At 42.3% G+C, this 26,871-nt stretch overlaps 1 protein-coding gene across 1 annotated transcript in view; it reads left to right on the forward strand.

Moving 5' to 3' along the window:
• Nucleotides 1–26,871, forward strand: part of LOC126212659 (uncharacterized) — a 140,709-nt gene that overhangs the window by 106,850 nt on the left and 6,988 nt on the right. Inside the window, exon 6 of the mRNA XM_049940082.1 lies at nucleotides 988–1,196. Coding sequence (XP_049796039.1) covers nucleotides 988–1,196 — 209 coding nt within the window. The remainder of the gene's footprint in view (nucleotides 1–987; nucleotides 1,197–26,871) is intronic.

Genomic DNA, 26,871 nt, shown 5'->3' on the forward strand with positions numbered 1-26,871 from the left:
CAAATATGTACATTCATGGGCCCCAGCCCTAGATTGATACCGGTGAAAGGTTTTTCCAATAGCTGTTATTGTTCCTGAGATATTTTGGGTGGAAAAGATAGCTGGGACACCCTATATATATATATATATATATATATATATATATATATATATATATATATATATATGCAGGCAACGGCCTTGCCGCAGTGGCTACACCGGTTCCCGTGAGATCACCGAAGTTAAGCGCTGTCGGGCGTGGCCGGCGCTTGGATGGGTCACCATCCTGCCGCCATGTGCTGTTGCCATTTTTCGGGGTGCACTCAGCCTCGTGATGCCAATTGAGGAGCTACTCGACCGATTAGTAGCGGCTTCGGTCAAAGAATACCGTCATAACGGTCGGGAGTGCGGTGTGCTGACCACACGCCCCTCCTTATCCGCATCCTCCTCGGAAGATGACACGGCGGCCGGACGGTCCCGGAAGGGCCACTTGTGGCCTAAAGACGGAGCTTTAAAAAAAAAAAAATATATATATATATATATATATATATATATATATATATATATAATGTTCGGTACAAGGTGTATGGGTATACCTGTACAGTCATTTTTTCATTTCTTGCTTTATGTAAGCAATTCGAAGGATGTGTTAATAATGTTCCATTCATGCATACACTGTACATGATTTGCCACGTTAATTTTATTCGTTTTTGACTTCTAATCTCAGGGGTTGATTGTTGCAGGCAGCCGCTGTTGAATGATGGCCTTAGCTCAGAATTTTTAATTCATTACAATTAAGATTTTTAGTTAAAAGTGGCAAGGATCTGGGTTCGAGTCCCGGTCTGACACATAGTTTTCATATGGCATGAAGTTTCAAATCAGCATACTCTTTGGCGCTGAGTGAATATTCATCCTTGATAATGTTCCATTCATGCATACACTGTACATGATTTGCCACGTTAATTTTATTCGTTTTTGACTTCTAATCTCAGGGGTTGATTGTTGCAGGCAGCCGCTGTTGAATGATGGCCTGCTGTCCTACCACGAGCACTACCTCTCCTTCCGTGGCGACTTCAGTGCGCAGTGTGAGGAGCTGCAGCCAGAGGCATACCAGGTGTTCGGCCTGGCCGACGCACTCTATTCCTTCTATCACAGCTACTGGTTCAACAGACTGCGGTACTTCACTTCAAAGTTGACAGTTGTTATCGACGTTAACGGTAAGTTCAGTATTACGACTCATTCGCTATATGTACTGTATTTGCACTGATGACTGTTGATATATTGTTGTTCTACGAATGAGGTTCCAAAATCTGTCTGTATATCCAATCTTAGATCTTCCGTGATTTTCAATGCACCGCACGATAATTGCTGGTGCTTCTTTCATCGTCTGGTTTCCGACTGATTGGTAGCTCTCCATGTCAGCTAAATACTTCATTTAGAAGTGTTATTGGCTCCTGCAGTACACATTGTAAAAAAAACTGTACACATAAAATGTTGGAGAGTTCAGAGGAGATAAAAAGAAACATATTTCATGTGACAAAAATGTCACAGGATCATGGTTTCCCCACAGTAATAATAATAATAGTAATAATATTAGTAACAACAATACCAGTTATAATTTCCAGATGTATACTCGAATAATCAATTTATTTGGCTTCGTCAGCGCTCAAGCGATAGCCAATGTAACTGCACAACACCCAATAAATCGTTGTATTGACTATACAGTAACTCACACAAATGCAGGCAGTGTTGGTAAATGGCGATAATATTAAATAACATTCTCAGATAACACGGATTTTAGTTTACAATAAATAAAGTTTGCTAATTCTTTTTGTTACAGTTAATTTATTGTTCAGAGCTGTGCACCTTGTTAGTAACTACTAAGCGCTTCCGGCAGACTACCAAATTATTGCAAGTGCAATAACTTTCGTGTAAAATTACCTGCCAACAGTAATGGAAGACCAGCTCTTGCTCTCATAGGATAAAGTGCCACAATGAAGAACTAGCATAAATACTACATCAACATGGATACTCTGCAAATCACACTTAATAGCCTGGCAAGTGCAATCACTTGTTAACTTGTGTAAAATTAGTGCAGTTCCACCGCACGCCAACTCACGAAAATGTTCTGTTTTCTGCACTGTCATATGAGGTTCTTGCAAGTCCCCAGAATCGTTCTTTCAAGAATCTCAAACACTTTTAAGGTCGCACCTCACATATCGCTCAATGATACCCATATCAGCTCCCTTTCAAATATTCCAAACGAACTGCTGTAGGCCAAGATGGCTGCCAGAAACTTATGCAGTCTGCCTTTCATTTTGGAAATTCTCAGAGAACTAATAAACATTTATAATCAATCGAAATCTTCCCAGTTTTCAGATTATGTCTTTAGATCTTTGCTGACTTTTTAAATTTTTGCTATAGTTACTTTTTATTGGTGCAGCAGTTGTGCTATGATACTTTGTTGTTGAAAAATTACTAACATGTTGAATAGATACCTCAGTATAGTTTATTATACTGCTGCTACTTTAACGTATTTATTATTTACTACGTGTGAAAACCTGCTTTCTGTGCCTTGGAAACCACATTCTGGCTTATAATCCAATGTGCAAAAACATTATATCATTATGTTCTCATAGAGATCCTCAAGTTTTATCCGTTGTGAGAGAGTTTATAAAAATCGCCCAACGATTTAGAGGGTTATTAATTTTTAAAGTTGGTTTGATAATTAATAAATTCAAAACTGCTGGTCTGATGAAGAGTTAGATCCCCATACACTTCTCCTTAGTGTCTGTTGGTTTGTTCAAGAGTCTCTTGTTTCCTCTGTATGTGGCTTCCCCTCCATGAACTTCTCCACCAGCTGAGAACGCTGGTCATTGCCAGACATTATAAGAAATTGTCAGTTTATTACTGCATTCCTGCAACTGTGGACACTCTCATTCTACCATGTCCACCAATTACGGAGTCTGAAGTCTGTGCTGAACTGAGCGACTGAAGTCTCTGCGCCATCTTCTGGCAAACACTGTGACCAAGGTGAGCACTGCCACTGAGTCCAGCCAACAGCCAACGTCCCCCTCCCACCCCAGTTAACGGTCAGTATATATGGTGCAAGCAGTCATGGCTGTCTTTAAAAATTCTGGCGTTTAACTACATATGGCTGTTAGTAATAGAGCTGACTGTATCTGAGCCCACTCTACATTGTTGCCAGATCTGTTTATACAGATGAGGATCCTTCCCCAGTCCCTCCGTGATCACTCCTTCATTCCCTCTCCGCTATTCCTCTAAATCAGTTGGGTAATGGCAACCTCAATTGTGTGTATCCTATTCCTTGGAAACATAAGTCCAGTCTTCACGGTTGCTAGATTTTGGATGTATATTCTGCAGATAATTTATCACCTGTATTAAGCAAATAACCTACTTGTCCTCTTATCTGGTATTCATTTATAATCCACTATCACACTACCCCTTATACTTAGAATTATTTTAATTGCTATTTTGTATGATCCCAAAATGTCTCATGGCTGCTCAGACATTTCGACATTACAGTGGATGATTGATATACCATTCATCTACCACTTCAGTGTTAATGTGTAATTATAGCTCTTAAAAAAGTAAGAAGCTTGTTTCTGCATAACTGGTGTGTCAAAATACTTCGATCTGAACCTACTGAAAAAATGATCTGCGAACTATGAAGTCACTATCAGCCTGACTTAGAGGAGTATGACACTGTAAGGTTGTTGGATATTACAGAAATTAAAAAATCCTTGTATTAAATTTTTCTACAGGTATGTAAACATGTTAAAGCGCGTGCACACACACGCACAAGATATTGTAACATTACACTGCTAGTCTATGTTTAATAAGTTCCACACCAGCAATGCTACCAACCAAGACTGGGATACAATAGGATAGGGATGACTACATCATTATCTATAAACAAAGAAAATGTGGCAAACCCTCTTCCATGTACCAATCACACCACTATGCCTGCAGCTGTCATGTCATTGGACGTGTGCTGGGTGGGCATCACTTCACATAGGTCAGGCCAACAACCACCGGTATGACTTTCTTGGAGAGAACTGTACACAGCCCACTACTTGTTGATGTTTCAAAGGTGGGAAGTTATTTCAATATCGCTGCTGCTAGCAGCACTGCGGGAGAGAGGTATCTACACTACTGGCCATTAAAATCGCTACACCACGAAGATGACGTACTACAGACGCGAAATTTAACCGACAGGAAGAAGACGCTGTGATATGCAAATGATTAGCTTTTCAGAGCATTCACGCAAGGTTGGCGCTGGTGGCGACACATACAACGTGCTGACTTGAGGAAAGTTTCCAACCGATTTCTCATACACAAACAGCAATTGACCGGGGTTCCCTGGTAAAACGTTGTGATGCCTCGTGTAAGGAGGAGAAATGCGTACCACCAGATTTCCGGCTTTGATAAACGTCGGATTGTAGCCTATGGCGATTACGGTTTATCGTATCACGACATTGTTGCTCGCGTTGGTCGAGATCCAATGACTGTTAGCAGAATATGGAATCGGTGGGTTCGGGAGGCTAATTCGGAACGCCGTGCTGGATCCCATCGGCCTCGTATCACTAGCAGTCGAGATGACAGGCATCTTATCCGCACGGCTGTAACGGATCCTGCAGCCACGTCTCGATCCCTGAGTCAACAGATGGGGACGTTTGCAAGACAACAACCATCTGCTCGAATAGTTCGACGACGCTCGCAGCAGCATGGACTGTCAGCTCGGAGACTGTGGCTGCGGTTACCCTTGCCGCTGCATCACAGACAGGAGCGCCTACGATGGTGTACTTAACGACGAACCTGGGTGCATGAATGGCAAAACGTCATTTTTTCGGATGAATCCAGGTTCTGTTTACAGCATCATGATGGTCGCATCCGTGTTTGGCGACATCGCGGTGAACGCACATTGGAAGCATGTATTCGTCATCGCCATACTGGCGTATCACCCGGCGTGATGGTATGGGGTGCCATTGGTTACACGTCTCGGTCACCTCTTGTTCGCATTGACGGCACTTTGAACAGTGGACGTTATATTTCAGATGTGTTACGACCCGTGGCTCTACCCTTCATTTGATCCCTGCGAAACCCTACATTTCAGCAGGATAATGCACGACCTGACGTTGCATGTCCTGCACTGACCTTTCTGGATACAGAAAATATTCGACTGCTGCCCTGGCCAGCACATTCTCCAGATCTCTCACCAACTCAAAACGTCTGGTCAATGGTTGCCTGGTTGCCGAGCAACTGGCTCTTCACAACTGGTCATTCACTACTCTTGATGAACTCTGGTCTCGTGTTGAAGCTGCATGGGCAGCTGTACCTGTACACGTCATCCAAGCTGTGTTTGACTTAATGCCCAGGCGTATCAAGGCCGTTATTACGGCCAGAGGTGGTTGTTCTGGGTACTGATTTCTCAGGATCTATGCACCCAAATTGTGTGAAAATGTAACCACATGTCGGTTCTAGTATAAAATATTTGTCCAATTATTACTCGTTTTTCATCTGCATTTCTTCTTGGAGGAGCAATTTTAACTGCCAGTAGTGTACTCTAGTACCAGTAGGCACACGTGCATAAACAACTATTTAGCATCTGTACAAACTCTTCAAAGGGAAAAAGGTAGCCCACTGTTCTTTTATACCAAGTCAACCACCACAGTGAGCAACTGCCGTGCTAATGTAACGTATAATGCATCACAAAATCTATTCTACAAATGCACAGGTGCGAATTTGCTTCCATCTCAGTGATCTTCAATCAAAATTCTCTATATGTGATGTGAACAAAAGCATGTGGGCACCTGCTAGTGGAAATTAATACTGGGTGTGCCTACCAGTCGAATCATACATATTCAACATAAGAAAATTATTAAAGGTAGTGAAAAAGAACTACTATATAAAGAAACTCATTACTTATACATGTTGGTCTTATGACCATTTGTCTCTTACACAGGTCAGAGTCAGACTTGTTCAGACACAAGTATATGCTGTCGTACCTTTATGGCATATCTCATGTATAGTGTGTTTCAGTAAGGTCAGGCAAAAATTTAACACGGTGTAGTGGATGCTCCACACAACAATTTGAGGTAGAGAACCCGGGACTGGAGAAGCCAGATTAAAGATATAATAGGAATAAAATCACATTTCTATGTACTTTTCTATTTACATTAGCTACAGTCAACCACAAGTATCTTCGTTGACACACTGCAAGTACCATTTGTACTGTACCTTAAAAAAATGGACTGAAACTGACGGCCATCAATCTCAATGCGAGAATGACACTGGCGAACATGACTCTGTCACACACTCCCGTACAAGTGACAGTCAAAGGGATTCAGGTCACGTGACTTCGCAGGCCATGGAATAGGACCTCCTCTTCCAATCCAGCGACCGGAAAATACAGCATTGAGATGGTTGTGGACATCCACACTGAAGTGAGGCAGTGTACCATCATGTATGCACATCCTCTCACGAACAGCCGAGGATACAACAACTCGGGTAGAACTCTCTCTGCATGAACGTCAAGTACAGGTGGCCTTCCAGACAGCCTTTATAGAAGGAATGGCCCAATGAGATTGTCACCTGCGATGTCGGCCCAGATATTCACGTACATGATGGTGTGACTCAACTACAGCATGAGGGTTTTCCTCATCCCACACATGACCCTGTTATTCGAAATACCACCACGCTGAAGTGAGGTCTGGTCAGTAAAGAACAGGATTTGCAGAAAATTTGGTCGACAAATCCAGTGTCGGAGCAACCACTGACACAGTGTGACCCTTGGTACAAAGTCGGCCACAAGCATTGGATGCACTTATTGTGGATGATATGGGTGTCACTGTTGTTCGTGAAGTACTCGCCACACGCTAGTACGTGCAGCGCCCATTCCACGTGTAATACGACGAGCACTTGTATTGGGGTCCACTGCAACACATTCCAGCATCTCCTCTTCAAAATCGGGTGTGCGAATGGTCCTCATGTTGCCAGGACCCTCGTCTTTCTTTCCAATGAAGGAGTCTCCAGCATTTGTCGATCGAGAGAAATAAACACTTGTTGTGACAGATGATGGCTGTCAGGAAATCGTTCCCTGTACAGCCTTTCAGCAGCGGGAGCGTTGCAACGTAATAAGCCACACACGAGGTGCCCATCATTGAGTTCATCAAGACTGTACCGGTACTGCTCCATCGTATTGTACCGTACGTCTCTGAATAGCACTGAGTAATGAATCGGTCTGTCGTTGATTCATAGCACGTTGTATCATGGCACAATGTACTCGTAAATCAGATAGAACAGAGCCACCTTATGGACAAGCAAAGTATACTAAACCTGCATCATGACGTCCTAGTAATCACACTCGTCCTCCTTGTTTCCTTGCAGAAAATAATGGGTGTACATGTGAATAAACAGAACAGTATGCGTAAACTTGTACGCGTATTAACTGTAATCAACGTGGAAAACAGTTATGTTAGACAAAGCGGTAGAGAAATGCACCTCCGTCTCTCCTTAAGCTGGCTTCTCCAACCCCAGGTTCCTTTCTCAAATTGTTCAGTGGATCATTCTCTATGTCCATTTACATTTCTATACGCTCTTACGGAAACACTCTGTAGAGGCCACAGAAATAAGTGAAGACAGATTAGAGCATATATATACAGCCATTCAACGGCATATGTGAAGATTTAGGGGAGCAGTATAGGAATTGTTCATTTTTCCTAGATGCTATTTGAGAGCTGAATGACTTTGCTGTTGATTTTAGGGCAGGGTAGTGTCAGATGTCATTCATTTGTTGTTGGAAGCTGGAAGTAACTTCTTTAATAGGGCAACATTGTTCGGTACACTGCCTTATCTTCTTATGAGCAGCAGATAGCAGTATTTGTGATAAAAGAAATGTTTATGGCGCTTTTCTCTTACGAATAACAAGATGCACAGTGAGCAGTCCTGCATATGCAGGTACAATGTAACCACCATCTTAAGCAGATTGTAATAGGTATTGCGTAATATTCTCTGCAACAAGTCTATACTAAAAAAAGAGATTTTCTACGCTATGCCTCTCATCCCTACTTCAGAGTATTGCTGCATGATGTTGCCTTTCCTATGTGCTTGGCATTAAGAAATGTTTCTTCAAAACTCCAGTCTTTATGATACAAATCGATGCAACTATCATCTTCCTGGTTTTGAAATGCACTTAGCTTTATTGCTATCAGCATTTTTCTTTCTGTAATTTTCGCATCACAATTTGGCAATTGGCCAACAATGTACTCATCACTCTTGATTTTTCTGCAGCTAGAAACTCCTTTTGCAGTAACAAAACTGGCAAGCTCCTATTACTTATGCAATACAGCAAAGAAAAACTACGTGTCATAAAAGTTCATCCACACCCGTCAGTAGCTCCCATATCAACAAGGTCAGGGACCTCCATATCTTGTCGGTCAGATTCCTAAATGCTAATTCTGTTGTAGCAATCAGAGATTAATGATCACACTGGTGCACGACCAGCAGCCTATATACACTCCTGGAAATTGAAATAAGAACACCGTGAATTCATTGTCCCAGGAAGGGGAAACTTTATTGACACATTCCTGGGGTCAGATACATCACATGATCACACTGACAGAACCACTGGCACATAGACACAGGCAACAGAGCATGCACAATGTCGGCACTAGTACAGTGTATATCCACCTTTCGCAGCAATGCAGGCTGCTATTCTCCCATGGAGACGATCGTAGAGATGCTGGATGTAGTCCTGTGGAACGGCTTGCCATGCCATTTCCACCTGGCGCCTCAGTTGGACCAGCGTTCGTGCTGGACGTGCAGACCGCGTGAGACGACGTTTCATCCAGTCCCAAACATGCTCAATGGGGGACAGATCCGGAGATCTTGCTGGCCAGGGTAGTTGACTTACACCTTCTAGAGCACGTTGGGTGGCACGGGATACATGCGGACGTGCATTGTCCTGTTGGAACAGCAAGTTCCCTTGCCGGTCTAGGAATGGTAGAACGATGGGTTCGATGACGGTTTGGATGTACCGTGCACTATTCAGTGTCCCCTCGACGATCACCAGTGGTGTACGGCCAGTGTAGGAGATCGCTCCCCACACCATGATGCCGGGTGTTGGCCCTGTGTGCCTCGGTCGTATGCAGTCCTGATTGTGGCACTCACCTGCACGGCGCCAAACACGCATACGACCATCATTGGCACCAAGGCAGAAGCGACTCTCATCGCTGAAGACGACACGTCTCCATTCGTCCCTCCATTCACGCCTGTCGTGACACCACTGGAGGCGGGCTGCACGATGTTGGGGCGTGAGCAGAAGACGGCCTAACGGTGTGCGGGACCGTAGCCCAGCTTCATGGAGACGGTTGCGAAAGGTCCTCGCCGATACCCCAGGAGCAACAGTGTCCCTAATTTGCTGGGAAGTGGCGGTGCGGTCCCCTACGGCACTGCGTAGGATCCTACGGTCTTGGCGTGCATCCGTGCGTCGCTGCGGTCCGGTCCCAGGTCGACGGGCACGTGCACCTTCCGCCGACCACTGGCGACAACATCGATGTACTGTGGAGACCTCACGCCCCACGTGTTGAGCAATTCGGCGGTACGTCCACCCGGCCTCCCGCATGCCCACTATACGCCCTCGCTCAAAGTCCGTCAACTGCACATACGGTTCACGTCCACGCTGTCGCGGCATCCTACCAGTGTTAAAGACTGCGATGGAGCTCCGTATGCCACGGCAAACTGGCTGACACTGACGGCGGCGGTGCACAAATGCTGCGCAGCTAGCGCCATTCGACGGCCAACACCGCGGTTCCTGGTGTGTCTGCTGTGCCGTGCGTGTGATCATTGCTTGTACAGCCCTCTCGCAGTGTCCGGAGCAAGTATGGTGGGTCTGACACACCGGTGTCAATGTGTTCTTTTTTCCATTTCCAGGAGTGTATGTTTTGTAGACACTTAAATGTGATTCCATTGAAGAAAGGCAACAGCTTTCCGAGACAGTACTAGTGCCTATACCTATAATCAAATGTGCAACACCTGCAGACAATTTTACTATATGTGGTGTCATTTCTTGTTGTGGTCATTTCGGGAGATTTAGACAGGAAAAATTAATATAGTACCACAAAGGTCCTCGCTCGAATTAGGAACAGCAAATCCTCCACAGGATACAAAATCTCTCTCTTGTAGCATTTACCACAGGTATCGCACAGACTAAATGATCGTACGCTGCTCTTCATCGGATCTCCTGTTAACGCAACGTGGTATAGGTTCCAGTCTGACAAACCAATACTAAAGGCTCAGTCGAAAAAGTGTTTTGTAAGCCTCTTCTATTTTCTTGTGTGAATTATCGCTACTAATTTAGTCATCCTACTTCAGATCCTACAGGATTTCTCTCAGGTACAGTTCTACCAGTAGCATAACCAAACAGCAAGGGACCCTTTTCCTTGTTTGCATGCAGTACATTACGTTCGCTAGCGTCCAATTCCCTGTGCCAATCATCCGTCCACGGCACTGTCCCACAGATTTCCGGTGTTGCCCTCTATGCCTACCCCACAACGTGGGACCAGCCTCATGAAGTCACAGACTGTTAGGTGCACAACCTCCAGTTCACCATATTTGGATGCAATGTAACCATCAATTTTAAGTGAATCCAAGAGTGAATTAATGTATACAAAAAAATAGGTGTATCCCTTAATCTAGTAAACATCAAAGAATCGAGAGATTTCTTCAAGTACTACAAGCCATTGTGACTTTGTTCCGGTATTTACAGTAAATGTTGATGTTCTGTATTCCCCTGCTGTAGCCGAATTTAACCGTATTCTGTTTTTCAAACAGTATGCAAATCCTTTTTGCACTTCTGCAATAGCCTGTTCCTTTTTCCAAAGCAGTTTAAATCCTTCCGATATGGTGGCTGATATCATGATTCAGCAAAGTTTTCGCTTTCTCTTCGAATTCCATTGCTCCTTCTTGTGTGTGTTAACACGTAAGCTACACTTAAAGAACAGATGTTTTAATAAGTAACGATTTAAGGCCATTTGATGCATCTCTTTTTTGTCCTAAGACTTGTGGAACAACACTGATAACACGAACATATCCTAAGATAGTAATACCAGTATCTGATGATATTGTGAAAAATAATGTCCTAAGTCGGTAAATACTGCAAACACCAAATTTATTTGCGATGCTTTTGATGACTGTCATCTGAAATCAGAGGTCTCTAATCATTTGTGTGTATTACGACAGACAACCCGTGTGCTGTTTGTACGCACATCCTACTCTACACCTCAAAAACTCCCACTGGGGGGGAAAACGTATATTTTCTCAAAGTAGCGGCCTCGGTATATTTCTAATGTGTGGAGTCGTTCCCAAGCGAGAATTAGATCTCAGCCAGGAAATTATAGGCACCACAATCGTCACACCCTGGTTAATATGTAGTGCAGGTAATGCGTATTGGGGACAATACGCTTAGGGAATGTGAAGGTTTGAAATGTGATATGTAGTAACGTAAGAGGCATGCAACCATTCTATACATTTGAAATTTTTTAATGCTCGTATTATGGTAGCAGGAAAACAAATTTTAGTCACGTGATGTTCCGAAACTCAACTTTATTGATGTGATTTGAGCAATTTCTTCTTCAGAAAATCTGCAGAAGGGTTACAAAAGTGTGAGGAACATGATTTTAGCTACCAATGTACCAATTAATTTACTACATATACAGGTACCCATTACCGATGAACTTACTCTGTTTTCTCCATCCCTGCCACTTCTACTGTTATCATTTTAACACATAAACGTACCACCAAGTCTTTTCCAGTCAAATTGTTCTTACATTTCTCTATCCTCCTGCCATCTCCAACATTCACTTCTAGTATCTTGTCCTTGAAATAAATGTATGCCTAATTCTTTCCTATAGAGACTATTCCTGAAACTATACTAACACACAACCAAGGAACGACAAGCAATACTTGGTAAGTGATAACTACCTCTCTCTTCACAGGCCTACTTTAATTTCCTGTAACATTTTAATCTTCTTGTGGTTGAAAATAACTCCTTATCCCGTTTCTTAATATAGTCATAGAAATTTCCAGGTGTCCCAAATATAGTACTCCCACTGGCCTCTGGAGTAGTCTCACTTACTTTCACCTCTTTAACATTTATTAAACGTTGTACCTTCTCTGTAAACTTATGTTTTGATTGTGTTTCATGCAAATATCTACTTCTACCTCATGAACAAATTATTTAACCATAGCACATCTGTCTTTCTTTAAATGGTTCAGTATCTTTACCCCAACAAACATTATTTTAAAAAGTCCTTAAATTTTTTATTTTCTACAGTGAGCTGCTCGAATTTGATAGGAACACAAAATTTTTCTTAGTCCCATGCTTCTGGAATTAACAGGTAATAAAACTTGACTTCATAATAACACTCATCTTTCTCCATCTAATCATTGCTTAATTCTCGTTTATCCACACTCATATATTGCTCACTATCAATAACTACAGAAATTTGAATCTCACCATCCTCCTCACAATTTGTAATTTTATTAACTTTGCTATTAGTCTTATGAGTATCACCAACTCTACAATTCTTTTAATCTTTCCCACCCACAAATAATTTTTTCTCCCAACATTTGAAAATTTTTATCCCTAGATAATATTTCATTATTTCCAATCAACAGCTGTTTTCTAATAACAAATAAATGGGCCTACATCTCTTATCATTCACAACAATTGTAACATAATTAATTAACCTTTTGTGCATCCATTTTAAATACTACACATAGTCTTGGTATCTATTATTGAAATACAGGTGGAAAATACAAACGTCATCTCATAAAACATCTGTCACGGCCTCCACTGCCTGAACATCATTAACCTGAGCGTCAATAAAACTTGCATCTCTATGTTGTTTTCCAGGCACTGAAACACCAAACACAGGCCCAACTTTATGCACACAATAACATCAACTTCCACTAAGGTAGACCCCACTTTATCCAAATCAATACTGTTAATGTTGCATTCAATCCCTCGCTTATCTCTCTGCAGTACACATTTATTTCGTTTGATGCTACAGCTGGCCCAGATCCTGGATGCATAACAAGGATCGTTTGAACCCAGAAACATACCATTTTATCATCTGCCTTAAAATTGTTTGTGTTAGTTTATGTTGTGTGTAATCCTTGGAAATACAGATGACTTTCTTTAGGATAAGCATTATTTGGTGCAAGTCTGAGTATTTGTTTTTCTGATTTAATTCTGTAATTATGCACAATTAATGCCTGGGAGGAGTTTGAGTCCTCTTAGTGAACCAGCCAAAATTTGAATAGTTTATTTGTCTTTGTTCTTAATGTTGCACTATGTTGGGAAGAGTACTGATAACAGTTAGCAATTCAACACATCTAATGTCATTGTTCAAAAGTTAGAAGTACTGCAAAAAATACAGCTGAGTATTCTTTTGAAAGGTAAGGGTATTATATCTTTATGGCCAAATTGTTTCAGGTAAGCAGAAATTTAACTTCATGGACAGAATAATTATACAAGATGATTTTATCCTTTGCCTGCTGCATGGGTTTTTATTTTCTCTTAGAAACAAAAGACCATCATCTGAACTCATCACAAGTAACTTTTGGCTCGACTATTCCCGAATTTGATAAGAAATATGACAGTGAATTAGATACAAAAGCGACGTTTTCTCACAAAATAAAGAAAATATTAATAAAAGTATCAGCACCGTGACAAACTTCACCAAGGTATTTATTTGAAAATGTTTGTACTTCTTTGACACGAAGATACTGTAGAATAACTATGCCAGTGTTAAAACTGTGATCATTGCATCATGCTAAAAGGGTCAGCTATTTCTTCCTTCGATTCGTACTTCAAACAGCGATCGCTCATCTGTGAAAGGCAGAGGGGTCTGGCCGCAGCAGAATTTTGTGACATAATTTTATTCTGTATACTTTTTGTCGGTATCATATCAAATAGTTTGGGTGTGACATGATTTTGGTGTGATACAGGTGACAGACCTGAGGTAATCAGGAGCAGTTTCCACTCCTCGTTGCAGAGAGACAAAATGTTACTCTGAGCGGCTATTATTGGTGCCAGATCTTGCCATATATCTTACTCGCCCTTCCCCTCAGCCCATCCTTCCACAATGATGAACATGTTTTCCTTCCCCTACCCCACTCAGCTGAGAGCCAGTACCTATGGGCTGTAGTCAGTCCACACCCCTGGCTCGATGAACTACAGTCATCGTGATGTGATCAAGCTGTTTCCCTCTCACAAACTTCCCCCCTCATCGTAGCATTGCTTGCTGCCGCCTTGGGCATATGCAGTTCATGGACCGTTTCATGTACACCCCTACTTCCCTACACCTCAGCAAATGCTGCTGCCCCTTTTGTTTCTGTGCAGGCAGATGAAAAAAATATTGTCTTGACCCAGAATAAATGAAATATACATGTGATAATATCATGCACAAATAATCCACACCCACTTCTTCTCAAAATTACCCTTCAATGATTGGTTCTATAATCGAGTCCCATGCAACCAGCAAATTCCATAGGTTTAAATCTTTAGCTTGTAACCCATAGACACAATTACAAAGCCTGAACATGTAATAGTGAATTCCTAGGAATTCAATCCACATCTAGGAATCATCATAAAATTGATGAACCCTGATTACCAAACAACCATTCTACAGCAAAATTGTACTCATTTAATTTAGAACAAACATGTACCTCAACCCCTATTACTCCCACTCAACATCAAAATCTTCAATGTCCTGTCATTTTAACCACTGTCAACCAGGTTGGTGAGACATAGTGGGGAAAGTCAAGTGGAAATTAAATTCGGCTCCCAGAGTCAGAATATATATAGCCATCCATAACCACCATGGTTCTCTCCCGACATCCCACATTCATAATATTACTGCATCCACATCCACAAGAGAACATCATATCAATAACAGAGCTGCGATCTGCTATCGCTGACAAAATGTAGAATCATTCAAATCTCAACTACAAACTTAGAGATGTCAAAAACGCATCTAGTATGGTGACTGTCAGTTCACCTCGATAGCTGAGTGGTTAGTGTGGCTGACTGTCTGGTGGAAGACCCATGTTCGATTCCTGCTACTGCCAAGGATTGTTTTTTTTTTTTTAGTAGTGTCAACGACCAGGAGTTGCGTGTGCTGACCACATCCCCACCCATACTGCATCCAATGACGCCATCAATAGAGGATGGCACAGAGTTCAGTCAGGCCCAATTGGCCCATCTAGGACAGAATGCCGAACTTTTTAATGATTATCTGACTCAAAATTACAGAAACCTTCGACCCTCATAAACATCACCCACAACTAACCCCGCCCCATATAACCCAATAAATCCAAATTAAAGGCATCATACACTAAACAAAATTTACTGCCCTCTCATTCCAATGAGGCAACAGTCTTGATGCTATGGATACACCGGTTCCCATGAGATCATTAAAGTTAAATGCTGTCGGGCGTGGCTGGCACTTGGATGGGTGACCATCGAGGCAACCATGAGCTGTTGCCATTTTTCAGGGTGCACTCAGCCTCATGATGCCAATTGAATAGCTACTCGACTGAATAGTAGCGGCTCCGGTCAAAGAAAACCGTCATATCGACCGGAAGAGTGGTGTGCTGACCACACACCCCTCCTATCCGCATCCTCAGTGAGGATGACAGGGCAGTCGGATGGTCCCAGTGGGCCACTTGTGGCCTGAAGACGGAGTGCTGTGCTCATGCCAATAACTCCTTGGGTTCCACCCCTACCATCAAAGATTCATCGCAGGACCACTGTTTTCTACAAGAGACATGGAAACACCCATGAATTTTGTGACATGTACAAAAGTGTCCAAACGGTATGAATTTTCCGCCATTTTCAAAAGTATTCAATTTTGCTTCTTTTTTAAAAAAAGTGTCGATCTGAAGTTTTTGCGGCTAGTTCAAAAGAATTTATCGAAAATTATGTAAAACGAGCAACTCGCTATATTTCCACATCTAAAATATGTAAGCTTCGTCGTAAGCAACGCGAGCGAACATACACACACACACACACACACACACACACACACACACACACACACACACATACACACACATGGGAGAACACATCATGCACAGATCTCCAGACTTAAATGCAGCTACTGGCTGTATGGATCAGAGAGGAGTCCAGCGTCACAGACACAAACTTCTCTGCACAAAGACCTTTCTCGCTTGGCAGCCTGGGACTGTTTACAAGGTCCAGGAGCGCGCGACGCACGACAAAGCGCGGCTCTCGCTATCCACTGCTGCGACCCCTGCAGGGAGAGAACTCTTCAGCCTTATGCATTCCTGATGTTGAAACTGCGTTCTCTGACTGCACGCCATTTTATTTTGAGACTCGTGTGCACTATTTTCAAAGAACACCAAGTAAAAACTTCATGATCTTGCAAGCAATAGATCGACAATTACTACCAGTTCATCTACGTTTAACATCAAACTGAGATGCGACTCACAGTTAACGTTAGGAACAACAGATTTGGTATGAGGATGAATAATACAAAATATTTGTAGATTTGGTGTCATATGGCACAGTTTTTGAGATTTTTCTGCTAATAAACTGCTACTTTGCACTATTTCGAGTCGATCGCATTTAGAGCAACGCATTAAGATTCATATCAGATTAACCACGATTGCTGAATACATATCTAAAATTGTAATGATCTTGTTTGAAAAGAAGGGATACATACATAAAAGCTCTCTACAAATCAATGACGACTCATTCTGTTACTGCAGAAACAGTCAATACACAAGATACGTACACTACCGGCCATTAAAATTGCTACACCACGAAGATGACGTGCTACAGACATGAAATTTAACCGACAGGATGAAGATGCACTGATATACAAATGATTAGCTTTTCACAACATTCACACAAGGCTGGCGCCGGTGGCGACACCTACAACGTGCTGACATGAGGAAAGTTTCCAACCATACACACAGCAGAGGACCGGTGTTGCCTGGTGAAACGTTGTTGTGATGAAATGCGTACCATCACGGTTCCGACTTTGCTAAACGTCGGATTGTAGACTATTGCGGTTGCGGTTTCTCGTATAGCGAGATTGCTGCTCGCGTTGGTCAAGATCCAATGACTGTTAGCCGAATATGGAATCGGTGGGTTCAGGAGGGTAATACGGAACGCCGTGCTGGATTCCAACGGCCTATCACTAGCAGTCGAGATGACAGGCATCTTATACGCACGGCTGTAACGGATCGTGCAGCCACGTCTCGATCCCTGAGTCAACAGATGGGGACGTTTGCAAGACAACAATGATCTACACGAACAGTTCGACGACGTTTGCAGCAGCATGGACTATCAGCTCGGAGACCATGGTTGTGGTTACCATTGCCGCTGCATCACAGACAGGAGCGCCTGCGATGGTGTACTCAACGACGAACCTGGGTGCACGAATGGCAAAAGGTCATTTTTTCGGATGAATCCAGGTTCTGTTTAGAGCATCATGAAGGTCGCATCCGTGTTTGGCAACATTGTGGTGAACGCACATTGGAAGCGTGTATTCGTCATCACTATACTGGCGTATCACCTGGCGTGGTGGTATGGGGTGCCATTGGTTACACGTCTCGGTCAGTATGGGAGTGCCATTGGGTACACATCGCGGTCACCTCTTGTTCGCATTGACGGCACTTTGAACAGTGGACGTTACATCTGAGATGTGTTACTACCTGTGGCTCTACCCTTCATTCGATCCCTGCGAAACCCTACATTTCAGCAGGATAATGCATGACCGCATGATGCAGGTTATGTACGGGCCTTTCTGGATACAGAAAATGTTCGACTGCTGCCCTTGCCAGCACATTCTCCAGATCTCTTACCAATTGAAAACGTCTTGTCAATGGTGGCCGAGGAACTGGCTCGTCACAATACGCCAGTCACTACTCTTGATAAACTTGAAACGTCTCCTTAGAAAAATTTATACACGACTGTGTTTAAACTGACACACAATATTTTTAGCACAACGCAATCTGACTTTCAATAATCCCTACAAAAGAATGGCCCTGACTAGCATTAAACTATACCTTTCACAAATCACTTACCTCACAAAAATCTTCGCTACTCAAGCTACTGCAATACAGCGAGCGCCACTACTGACAGCTAAATAAAAGATTCAAACTACGGAAGGCACTAACTACTGATAGGCATAGTTAGCAAATGAAAGATTTTGATAGAGAACAAACAATGTATTTACCTTAATAGTGTTGAGAAATCATAATATACATAGCAGTTCATGATATCCAGTATTACAAATTTCAAAACTCCGCCATCTCTCTCCCCACATCCACCACTGCTGGCGGCTCACCTCCAACTGCCCAACGCTACGCGCTGTTCACATCCAGCTGCCCAACACTACAATGGCAGACAACAATGCAAACTAGCCACAGACTGCACACAACACAGCCAGTGATTTTCATACAGAGCGCTACGTAACGTTGCCAATAAGAAAACATAAACAGCCTACTTACAAACTGTGGTATCATGTTGAAGCTGCATGGGCAGCTGTACCTGTGGACGCCATCCAAGCTCTGTTTGACTCAATGCCCAGGCGTATCAAGGCCGTTATTACGGCCAGAGGTGGTTGTTCTGAGTACTGATTTCTGAGGATCTATGCACCCAAACTGCGTGAAAATGTAAATGTCAGTTCTAGTACAATATATTGGTTCAATGAATACCCGTTTATCATCTGCATTTCTTCCGGGTGTAGTAATTCTAATGGCCAGTAGTGTAGCTATCTACCAAGTCTACATTGATAAAACCTATCGTGTTGCTTTGTATCACTATTAATGTATGACTAACACTATCGCAGGTAAGAAAACCGAACTGTTCTGGGTGGAAGTTCATCAAAACACACAGCGCATAGCCTCGTCATTTGTAGATGTTTTCTATGTGCGAAGACAAACGGAATGGAGTGAATTACCAGAAGGTGCGGATTCCATGTCCCAATGTAAGAAATACCCTAAAATTTGATCACGTTTAGGAGATATATGGAAATTACGTGGCTACACCAAAAAGTGGTGCCTCAACCTCTTTTCCATATTAGCGAAAAATGCGTAATTTTCGAAGAGTGGAGTTGGAGTTGACGCTTTACTGTGAGTACCTCTTCATTTTAATTCTAAAACAAAAAAACAAAAAAAATCATGTGACATCAAGTGAATACGCCGTGTCAAAATGTGAGATGTGTGTGGATAGATCAATGAACTAAAAATTTTACGTGCAGCCTGCAGAAATGTTCTTCTTCTAAACTACTGCAGTTTGCATGATCGGTATATTCGTTGATATTTATCTGCAAACCATCTCTTTTAATCTTCAACTAACTGAGACGTAAGAGTTGCAGTTTTTGTCGGAAGAGGTCACCCTCTAAATTGATCATCAATGCTCCCCGCAGATTGTGATAGTCACACTGTAAAACCGACCATCATCCGTAGCGGCAATGGTGGTCACCATATGAGAAGTCATTCTCACAGTCCGCACACACAAAAAAAGAAAGAAATAGCCGGAACGTGTAGGATGTCAAAAGAAAAAGAAAAGTTCGTCAGACAATTTGATTCACACGGACCGTTGAAACGAACAACCGGGACGTCAAGAAATACACCTCCATGGTTTTCATTCCCACAGACCGTTAAAAAATGGAACGGAATTCGTGCACGAAATTTCATGGTGTTGTGTTTTTACATAGTTTCCCACAATTTCACACAGCCTCGGAAATAGTGTGTTACAATATGATTACACTTTCTCATACCATTTTCAGTGCCAATTTCTCCTCAGAAAGATAAGATATAACATGCGAAATTATTTCCCTTTGTGTTTGTTATTTTTAGTTGTTACGTTATCTTCCAATTCAGTTTCCTGTCTACGGAGTATCGCTTCCGTTGGGCAAATGGATTCATGATCTGTCAAAAGCCCACAGTTGGTAGTAACAGACTGTAAGTCACTGACTGAAATCAATGTTATATGTGGATTTTCCAAAATAAATAAATTATTTATGAGACAATCTGAACAGCCCCCTTACGTTGTTTGCTGATGATGCCACAGTTTACCGTCAAGTAATCTGAGGATGAAAATGAATTAGACATGTCGTCTGTATGCTGTTAAGGGTGGCAACTGACTCCGAACTACAAAAAGTATAAGGTTCTCCAAATGACTATCATTACCAAAATATTTTGTTACATTTCAGTTATGCAACAGTTCATGTAAATTTAAAGATATCGATTTAACTGAATTCCTGGGGATGAAAATTGGGAAAAGCGAAAGAATGACACGTTTTATTGGCAGAACACTCATAAGGTGTAATGAATCTAGTAAAGAGGCCCGCCTACAGTTTCCTTGGCCACCTTTTCCTGAAGTGTTACGGTGTGGTACAGGATGCTTAACACAATCATCACGAAATAGGGTGTTTCACAGCACCTGTTACACACTTCCAGAGATTGTGAAGGCGACTTAGTAGATTACGTTTTACATAGGAACCCATGCCCAGAAACGTCACCAAAAATGGCTCTGAGCACTATGGGACTCATCTGCTGAGGTCATAAGTCCCCTAGAACTTAGAACTACTTAAACCTAACTAACCTAAGGACGTCACACACATCCATGCTCGAGGCAGGATTCGAACCTGCGACCGTAGCAGTCGCGCGGCTCCGGACTGAGCGCCTAGAACCGCTAGACCACCGCGGCCGGCAGAAACGTCATCTAACGACGCTCTAGAGCTTAGAAGTTATAGATACAGTCTCTTGTAAATGTATGCATATGCAGAGTCATTTCGACGTAAGGGTCTCTGTACTGGAAACAAACGATTCGAAAGTTGTAAGCCAAAACCTCCAACAGTGAAATATATGTACTTGTACTATTGTTGATAACACTGTAGGACAGGTAGCAAACAGAGGTGATAGTATGGACGAGAGCAAGGAAAAATAAACGTGGGCTCTAAAATGCATACCTGAAGACATATGAGCACTTTTTCATCTTCGCTAGTGTTAAACATATTTCCTCTATTGCTTACTGCGCATAGCAACAACACTACCAGTACATGTATTCCACTGCCAGAGTTATCAGAACGTTTTCGCTTACGGCTTTCGACTTGCTAGTTTGCAGTACAGGGAATCTTACCTCAGACTGATACATTTATCCTTCTCTGTCATCTAGAAAGTATGTCACATCATCATCAAATCACCCTATGTACATTTCAGGCGCTGGCGTCTGTAACTTTCTACTTTCTCTCTTTCTCTCTCTCTCTCTCGCAAACGCACGTATATACATAGAGAGAGAGAGAGAGAGAGAGAGAGAAAATCTGTCACTGATGTGACAACTGAGTATGGTCGGCAATCATTAAAATAAATGCACCTTTCGGAGCGAATAAATCTTTTCACGAAATGCCATTGATTTTTTCCTCTGAATGTGAACATACTGAGTCGACTCCCGCCGAATGGGAAAATGCCCGTCGAGATTAGGGAAATCAGATCTCGAATGCAAAAATTTCCCCCGTGCTCTCGGAGAGTGACAGAGTAAAGCAACATTCTTGGCTGTGAGCATTGGATGGTATTATGTACACTGCACAATATATGTATGAGGCAGCAGCTTCTCATCTTTCATTTTGTTTTTTCTCAAAGTGTATGAGTGTTCATGCACTAGTTTTAATATTCTGCAACTGGCTTTACACGTTGATATGAAGTTACAACTGTAGCAAGATACACATCAAGTTGTTGCTTCCAGCATATTCACCATCCAAATAACACTACTAATGAACACGACTTGCAGTTGCTAGCAAACACACAGAGAGAATTAGTCTGTTGATGGATTAATATGTATAACAAATTAAACTTAAGCACGGATAAACAATGTATACAGTGTTGGTGATGACACAGTCATGAAAGACATAGAGTAATCGGTAAGAAGACACGCAGCAACGAGCACTTATTCGGCAGGCAGCAGCAAGCGGCTGGCGGTGGACAATGATCGCTCCACAGCTGGCTGGAAATATGAGACCCTTATCAGAGCACTAGATTCACTGATCACCTGTGCAGTCACACTCTGCCGAGAAGGTGCTTGATTCCCCGTGAAGTTAGCACACACTGCTCTTATAAAACTTGTCATGCTGCTTAGAGGTGAAGAGGCAATACCTGCATTTGCTATTGAGTTAGTGATTCTTGTACGCGCATATCTTGAGGGCACACCTGTCTTCAAGATTGAGTTTTGTGTTGATTGAAATGTATGTCTACAAGACAGGAGTTGCCACAACTTGCTGAATAATCAAATGGTTCAAATGGCTCTGAGCTCTATGGGACTCAACTTCTGAGGTTATTACTCCCCTAGAACTTAGAACTAGTTAAACCTACCTAACCTAAGGACATCACACACATCCATGCCCGACGCAGGATTCGAACCTGCGACCGTAGCGGTCTCGCGGTTCCAGACTGCAGCGCCTAGAACCGCACGGCCACTTAGGTCGGCTGCTGAATAATCCCTGAAACAAATCTGAACAGCTCGGAACAATTCAGAACTGGTTGTAACTGGTCGGAATTACTTGGAACTGCTGCAAACTCGTCAGATCATGTAGCAGGAAGTGGGCTATAAAGACAGGGCCGCCAATGGGAGTAACATTTTATCAATGTTGCACCATAATAGAAATCATCATCGCTCCATAATTTCCTAGTTGATTTTCCGTGCAACAAAAAATGTAATTCTGATATATATGTGTGTCTGTGTGTGTGTGTTTATTACTATTTGGCAATCATGTATTTCATCTACAGATCTGATTACTTCCTGTAACTCACGTGTAGTTTTTCTGATTCATTGTCACTAAATCTGCAAGTAGCTGGAGAGAGACAGAGAGAGAGAGAGAGAGAGAGAGAGAGAGAGAGATAGATAGAGATAGATAGATAGAGAGAGAGAGAGAGAGAGATAGAGATAGAGAGAGAGAGAGAGAGAGAGAGAGAGAGAGAGGGAGGGAGGGAGGGAGGGAGGGAGGGGGAGGGAGGGGGAGAGAGGGTAGCAGCTGTCACCTAATACCTGATCAGAGCATAGGTCACACACCAGGGAACTGCAGGCAAGCCTTTCTCTATGCTGAACATCGTGGACACTGTTGACACAGAGACTAGGTAGTGCTCTAGACACCTGTCGATACCACTTTTAAAAATCGGGTATGTACTGGCATAATAGCCATTCATAATGTACTTTTTTGAGCCCAAAGAATTTCTTGGTGCATGTCTCCCGATTTTCATTACAAGGGTGTGGGGGCTCAATCAGCTAATTAATATAAACGCCTGACTTGCCCGTAGTGTCTTATTGCCAAAGCTAGATGAACCTGGATAAATGGGTATCAACACCATGAATGTGGCCCCATCGCTGTTTGATGGCACCAGCAAATGGTATACAACAGTTGTCACGGACTGACTTTCAAAAAAACTAGAAACTGGCCAAGTTCGTGGTTCAAGTTCGGTGTTAAAAGAAATTACGGAGCTTTATATTAATGCAAATGTAGATAAAGGGTCTTACGCAGGAATGCACAGAAATTTACCAAAAGGCATTATAAAGAAATATGCTATGATAAGTGTTGATTCAAAGAAAGATGACTGTTGCTTCAAATGATCAATTATAGCTGGTATGTACCCAGCAAACAACAATGCCAGCAACTGATCTAGTTTTCTTCCTTATTCACATGAATTAATCATTTCGTACTGAACTGAAATAAGTGGAGACCCTTGAAAAAAAATGAAAGTGTGTCTAAGCATATGGTATACAGTACACTGAGCATGAGTGGATACTTATAGGAGGAACAGAAGAAAACAAATAATTGAGTGGTTCTGTTACATGTCTTGAAACATTATAAAAGTGACAAGTATGTGAATCTACTAATGGAACAGGTCGAACATACAGGAATTTACCATTTCTCTCACATAAGAAACCTTTTGAAACTAGAAGGTGCTCATAAACATTCCAACGATTTCTGTGCTACTTCCATTCCAAGGAAAAGTTGGCTGTCCACTTAGTGGATTCTTTGCAATTAAAATCAGTTTATACAAATAGTGTCGTCCCCATATCAGAGAAACAGTTCATAAGATTTGACTCTTAAACAATTAAGTCTACCATTTTCTGTATATGCCTGCCATAACCAGATGTGCAAAAACCATACCACATTGCATCTATGTGCACTAAAAATAAACTGACGAATGCCCAGAATTTCAGTTACACCAAAGTATCGATTGAATATAATGGTTTAGCAATCAGCTGTGTCAGATTACAAACTGCATAAAAATGCTTGTTGCGAAACAAACAGATGACTACTAGTGCTGAAGAGGAAGAAGCATTTCGAACAGTTGCAATTTGACACTTCTACAGGGAATGCCTCATGCAGGTGAATGTACAACACAGAAATCACTGCCATTTTACAGGCAGATTTAATGAGGGTAGAGATGATAGTTAATTTAAACTATAGAGCTAATTATACGTTGTGTGTTGTCCTTCACAGCCTGACGAATTACGATGGGCATATTATAGTTACCATCCAACACAAATGAGTTGAAGAAATGACTGCAATAAATCGAGGCCTTTTTTCTGTGACTTCGATGAATATGGAAAAACATAAAACATTCGCTACATCTATGGCTATGGGTTATCAAAGAAACAATAAAATTTCTGTTTATAGATTCCTTCACCTCTCTTTTCTGCTCTCCAGAAAAATGTGTCTCATGTTTCAAGCCTGAAGAGCTGAAGACAACAAGACATGGATTTCCTGAATAGCTACCAGTTTAATTTGATCAGTAAGAAAGGCACGTTTACTTACGAGGGCGTAATTGATTTACTGCAGGCACAGTTACCACTGATGGAAGCAGCCAAAACCATGATGAGTGGAAAAACAGCAACCAAAGATCTGGATTAGCAAAGAAGCGTGCAAAGTGTGGCGTTTCTTTCAACACAGAACATTACTAGAGTACTAAAGTTTATGTCTGATCACTAATGTCTTGCTTTGGCCAATCTGTTCCAAAATTTCCTCACACTCTTTCTTAAAACATTCGAACTAGATCTAGCATTTTATCTGACCACAAGTGATGTGCATTGTTAGAAACTTCTAATGTAATATTCCAACTTACTATGGACATAGAACAATTACAATTTCTTAAGAGTGTAGCTAGACGAGACATTTTTCAGTGTTCACATTGACATGCACTTGCAAAACAGAGGTGTCTGGTTGAATATGACAAAAATAAGGATGATTCTTCTATTACACTGACGAGACAAAGAAACTGGTACAACTGCCTAATATCGCGTAGGGCACCCGCGAGCACGCAAAAGTCACGCAACACGAGGTGGTATTGACTCGACTAATGTCTGAAGTAGTGGTGGAGGGAACAGACACCGTGAATCCTGCAGGACTGTACATAAATCCGTAAGATTACGAGAGGGTTGAGATCTCTTCTGAACAGGACGTTGCAAGGTACCCCAGATATACTCAGAAGAGTGTTCCTGGAGCCTCTCTGTAGCAATTCTGGACGTGTGGGGTGTCGCATTGTCCTGCTGGAATTACGCAAGTCCGTCAGAATGTGCAATGGACATGAATGGATTCAGGTGATCAGACAGGATGCTAACGTACGTGTCACCCGTAAGAGTCGTATCTACACGTATCAGAGGTCCCATATCACTCGCACTGCACACGTCCCACACCACTGCAGAGCCTCCACCAGCTTGAACAGTCCGCTGCTGACATGCAAGATCCATGGATTGATGAAGTTGTCTCCATACCCGTACACGTACATCCGCTCGACAGAATTTGAAGCGAGATTCTTCCGACAAGGCAACATGTTGTTTCCAGTCATCAGTAGTCCAAAGACAAAAAAAAAAAAAAAGCCACTATTGACAGGCCCACGTGAGACATAAAGCTTTATGTTGTGCAGTAATCAAAGGTACAGGAGTGGGTCTTCGGCTCTGAAAGACTATATCGATGATGTTTTGTTGAATGGCTTGCACGCTGACACTTGTTGATACCCCGCATTTAAATCTGGAGAAATATGCAGAAAGGTTCCACTTCGCAAATAGAGTGAGGAAAAAACGATTGTATGTGTACCTCGACATGAGTCCTGGTACCTCTTATCTTTGTGGCACTTACGCGAAATCTGTTTTGGTGGCAGTGGAATCGTTTTGCAGTTATATTCAAATTCCGTTATCTAAATTTTCTCACTAGCATTCCACGAAAAGAACTTCGACTTCATTCGAGGTATTCCTATCCCAATTCCCGAAACATCTCCGTAACTCTCGCCTGTTGGTCGAGCCTGCCGCTAAAGTATGTAGCAGCTCGCCTCCGAACTGCTTCTATTAATCCCAAAAACTCCAACAGTACTCAAGAATGGGTTGCGGCCTCCTTTAGAGATGAACGACACTCTCTTAAAATTTTCCCAATAAACTGAACTATTTGCCTTTCATACTACTGTCCTTACATGCACTTATGAAGTTTTCGCCACTCACACATTTGGGAACCTAATCCATATGCTGATATATTCATTAATGGTCTGCAGTTGGCTGCAGACGTCATACTGGGAGCCTTGCTTTGAAGGTTGATTATCGTGGTCCTCACACACAATTTATGTTGCCAGTAGCAGAAGTCAAGCAGTCAACTCTAAATGTCGATTCTCTAAATTTTCTCGGTAGTGTTTTTCAAAAAAAGAACGTCGCCTTCCCTCCAGGGATTCCCAGTGGACTTCCGTAACATGTACGTGTTGTTCGAACCAACCGGTAACAAATCTAGGATGGGGTGTACCAGGGCACAGAAAACCATCACCCCAGTGCTGGCTGCTAGTCCTGAG

The sequence above is a fragment of the Schistocerca nitens genome, chromosome 11 (genome assembly GCF_023898315.1).
Source record: "Schistocerca nitens isolate TAMUIC-IGC-003100 chromosome 11, iqSchNite1.1, whole genome shotgun sequence".
NCBI classification, from domain to species: Eukaryota; Metazoa; Arthropoda; class Insecta; order Orthoptera; family Acrididae; genus Schistocerca; species Schistocerca nitens.